The sequence below is a fragment of the Acanthisitta chloris genome, unplaced genomic scaffold, assembly GCF_000695815.1.
Source record: "Acanthisitta chloris isolate BGI_N310 unplaced genomic scaffold, ASM69581v1 scaffold2110, whole genome shotgun sequence".
In the NCBI taxonomy this organism is placed as follows: domain Eukaryota; kingdom Metazoa; phylum Chordata; class Aves; order Passeriformes; family Acanthisittidae; genus Acanthisitta; species Acanthisitta chloris.
The window spans coordinates 11,837-14,974 of NW_008650923.1; the positions used below are offsets into that span (position 1 = coordinate 11,837).

Below are 3,138 nucleotides of genomic sequence, written 5' to 3' on the forward strand. Positions count from 1 at the left end.
CCTTTTAATATCAAAGTTGTAGTTTTGGTGTTAGGGTTTCTTCTCAGCTCTGGTGTATGGACACAGAACAGGATTTGCTGTGTCATAGCTTATAATCAGAAATAACTAATGTCAGACTTTGATGCATTTACATGGAACCATCTCTTTTTATTTTTTTCCCCTTGCAGCTCTTCTGAGCTCTTTACCTACACAGTGTTTTTAGTAACATTCTCTTGAATTCCACTAAGTGTGCAATTGAAAAGGTTTGAGCAGGCTGCAAATATTTATCCAGGGAGGGTGGCAGCAAGCAGTTACTTTACTTAGAAACAGATGTAGGTCAAGTCTATACATAATGATATTTACAGAAGTTGGGTATGAGTAATAACAATTATTATGTGAAGGAAGATACTGAAATATTACACAGATGACTCTTATAACTATGGCTACATGTATGTTAGAAAAGAAAGGCTAACAACAGGAAATCATAGTAGTGATTGCTCTTCAGAAAGCAAATTCAAACAGTATTACTAATTTTGATAAGAGGACTGAAGCATCTCCCCTATGAAGACAGGCTGAGGGAGTTGGGGCTGTACGTCCTGGAGAAGAGAAGGTTGTGTGGAGACCTCATAGCAACTTTTCAGTATCTGAAGGGCCTACAAGGAGCTGGAGAGGGACTCTGTGTTAGGAACTGCAGTGACAGGACAAGGGGTAATGGGTTCAAACTGAAGGAGGGAAAGTCTAGGCTGGATGTGGGAAAAATGTTTTTTACTCAAAGGGTGGTGAGGCACTGGCACAGGTTACCCAGGGACGTGGTGGTTCCCCTGACCCTGGTGGTGTTCCAGGCCAGGCTGGATGAGCCTTGAGCAACCTGATCTAGTGAGGAGGTGTCCCTGACCAGGGCAGGGACTGGGACTAGATGATCTCTAAGCTCCATTCCACCCCCTAAATTCTAGGAGTCTATGATTTCTTGTAGCTCTGCACATATTTAAACATTTCTATGTGTGACAGTATTTCAATCTCAACTTTTTCTCTTTTTCTTGCAGAAATTGATGTTCATAATTATATGTGTAACTGTATTGCTTCTGATACTTGGAATTATCCTAGCAACAACACTGTCATAGCAAGCACATTCCAAGAGTTCCAAACCTGCAGAAACTCCAAATTACATCCTCAGTCAAACCAAACCTGTTTCGTAAATGATGCCTTACACTGCTCCATGATGATGACCTTTCACTAATGGTTAAAAATGAAAGTAAAATCACTCCTAATGTTTACTCAGAAATGAAGATCAGAATGTATTAGGATGTGTGGATTTCCATCACAAACTATACGTCTGTAAGACTGAAACTTGCTCCTGATTGTTTTGAACTAAAGTAACTTTGGTTTTTTTCATATCTCAGTGTTACAGTTTCAATAGGGAGTTGAGAGACTATTGAGTTTTGACTGTTTGGCTTTTTTTCCTATTGCTAATATCATTCTAATAGTGAATTTTAGAACTTTGCCAGTGCTGCTTTTGTTAGCACTCTTGTGCTCATTTTTATGAGATGTAGCCTTGTCTATAAGTGTATTAATTATTTAGTCACCTTAACCTATCTAAGCTTTATGCTTAAACATTTTTTTGTCCAATAAGAGCTAAAATATTTTATCCTGAAAAGACTACTTAGTTGACTCTCTGCCTAGTGCATTACACTTAAGGAGGAAATAGAAAAAAGCTTTTTTACACTTGCCAGTTTTGTATTTTTTTCCTTCAAGGGTAATTGCTTTAAATATTTCCTTCATGTTTAATAAAGAGTTAGTCCAATATTTCTGGTAAAAGACTAGAGCAATGAAGCATCCTGAATTTGCACTTGAGAAGGTAATTACACAAATAATTCTTGTGCAAAGGAAACTGATGGATCAGTTCAGCCTTTTTGTTCATATGAAAACAAAAAAAAAGCCAAATCAAGTTTTCGTGCTCTGAAGCTAATGTTGCTGTGTGAATATAACACGTGGGGATTGATTCCCTCAGAACAGTCTGAAACCTAATACAAACTAAGACACTGATTTGTTATGAAACTTGTGTGTATATAACATATATGAAGTGTTTTAGTGTACACATACCTGTTGTAATGCTTAGCTTGCACGACTTGAAAGACTTCAAATGTAACCAAATAACTGCACTTAATGTTATAGGTTATTTTTGTATTTTTTTTTTTTTTGTCTGTGTGTAAAATATTTGTAACTTGAATTTTTGACTCCTCGTTGTTTAAGCATATCCATGTAGATATGTAGATATATTTACACTGTAAGAGAACTAGAGGAAAGTGTAACGTGTGCCTTTTTCAACACAGTCTAAACTACCCTTGTCAATGCTTTCAGATACTCAGCCCTGCAGTAACTCAGTCCTGCAAGGTTAGACTCCTTAAACTTACATTGTGTTAAAAGTGGCTGAGCTCAAAGTGACTCAGTGAGCTAGAATTCAGTCTGTTGACTTCATAAAATTCAGCAAAGTTTACAATTTATATATTGTATGTATAAATATTCCTGCTTTGCTGTCCAAATATACTGTGAATGTGCTGGAGCTTTTCAGATGTCAAACATGGTTAAGAAAAGAAACTATTATTGGGCTTTTTTTCAAGTCAGCCATAAAGAAGTCGCTTGGAAAATTCGGCTTCACTAATGAACAAATTCCTTTTACCTCTTAAGTCCAGAACACTCACTGATGTTCATGAGGAAGTTTACATGCAAAGTAAGGAAGGATTGGTTGCCTTAGTACTCGTTCTAGGTAAATATATTTTTTATTCTATAGTTTTCTAGGTTTTTATCAGTAAATATTATTTATACAGATACACAAATTAGATGAGAAAGGAAAAAAAAACCAGTCCTGCTGTTTCACAGCTGGTTACCTAAAATGACCCTCACAACCCTGGCATGTTGAAGTTTTTTCTTTGTAATGCAGTAATTTGCCCATCAAGACCAGAAATTTGAATAGGCTACTCCAGTTTTTACTTGTTGTTGTACAGCTGCCTTAAGGAGTTGGTTTTGAAACAGAACCAAACTTGTTTTTCACGTGAACATCTTTGTTCTGTTCGTATTGGAGGGGAGTAAATCTCTAACCTATGCACTAATAAATTCATCTAAGCGAGTATCTTGTGTCTCGTTTGTGTTCCTGATGTTAAT

The 3,138-nt window shown here is 36.5% G+C and overlaps 1 protein-coding gene across 2 annotated transcripts in view; it reads left to right on the top strand.

Moving 5' to 3' along the window:
- STX2 (syntaxin 2) overlaps positions 1–1,502 on the top strand; it is a 10,652-nt gene extending 9,150 nt beyond the window's left edge. The window contains exon 9 of one of the 2 annotated variants that reach the window (XM_009070794.1): positions 1,023–1,502. In XM_009070794.1, the coding sequence (XP_009069042.1) occupies positions 1,023–1,100 (78 nt within the window). In that variant the 3' untranslated portion in view covers positions 1,101–1,502. The remainder of the gene's footprint in view (positions 1–1,022) is intronic. The other variant, XM_009070787.1, reaches the window with a different exon arrangement.
- The last annotated feature ends 1,636 nt before the right edge of the window (positions 1,503–3,138 follow it).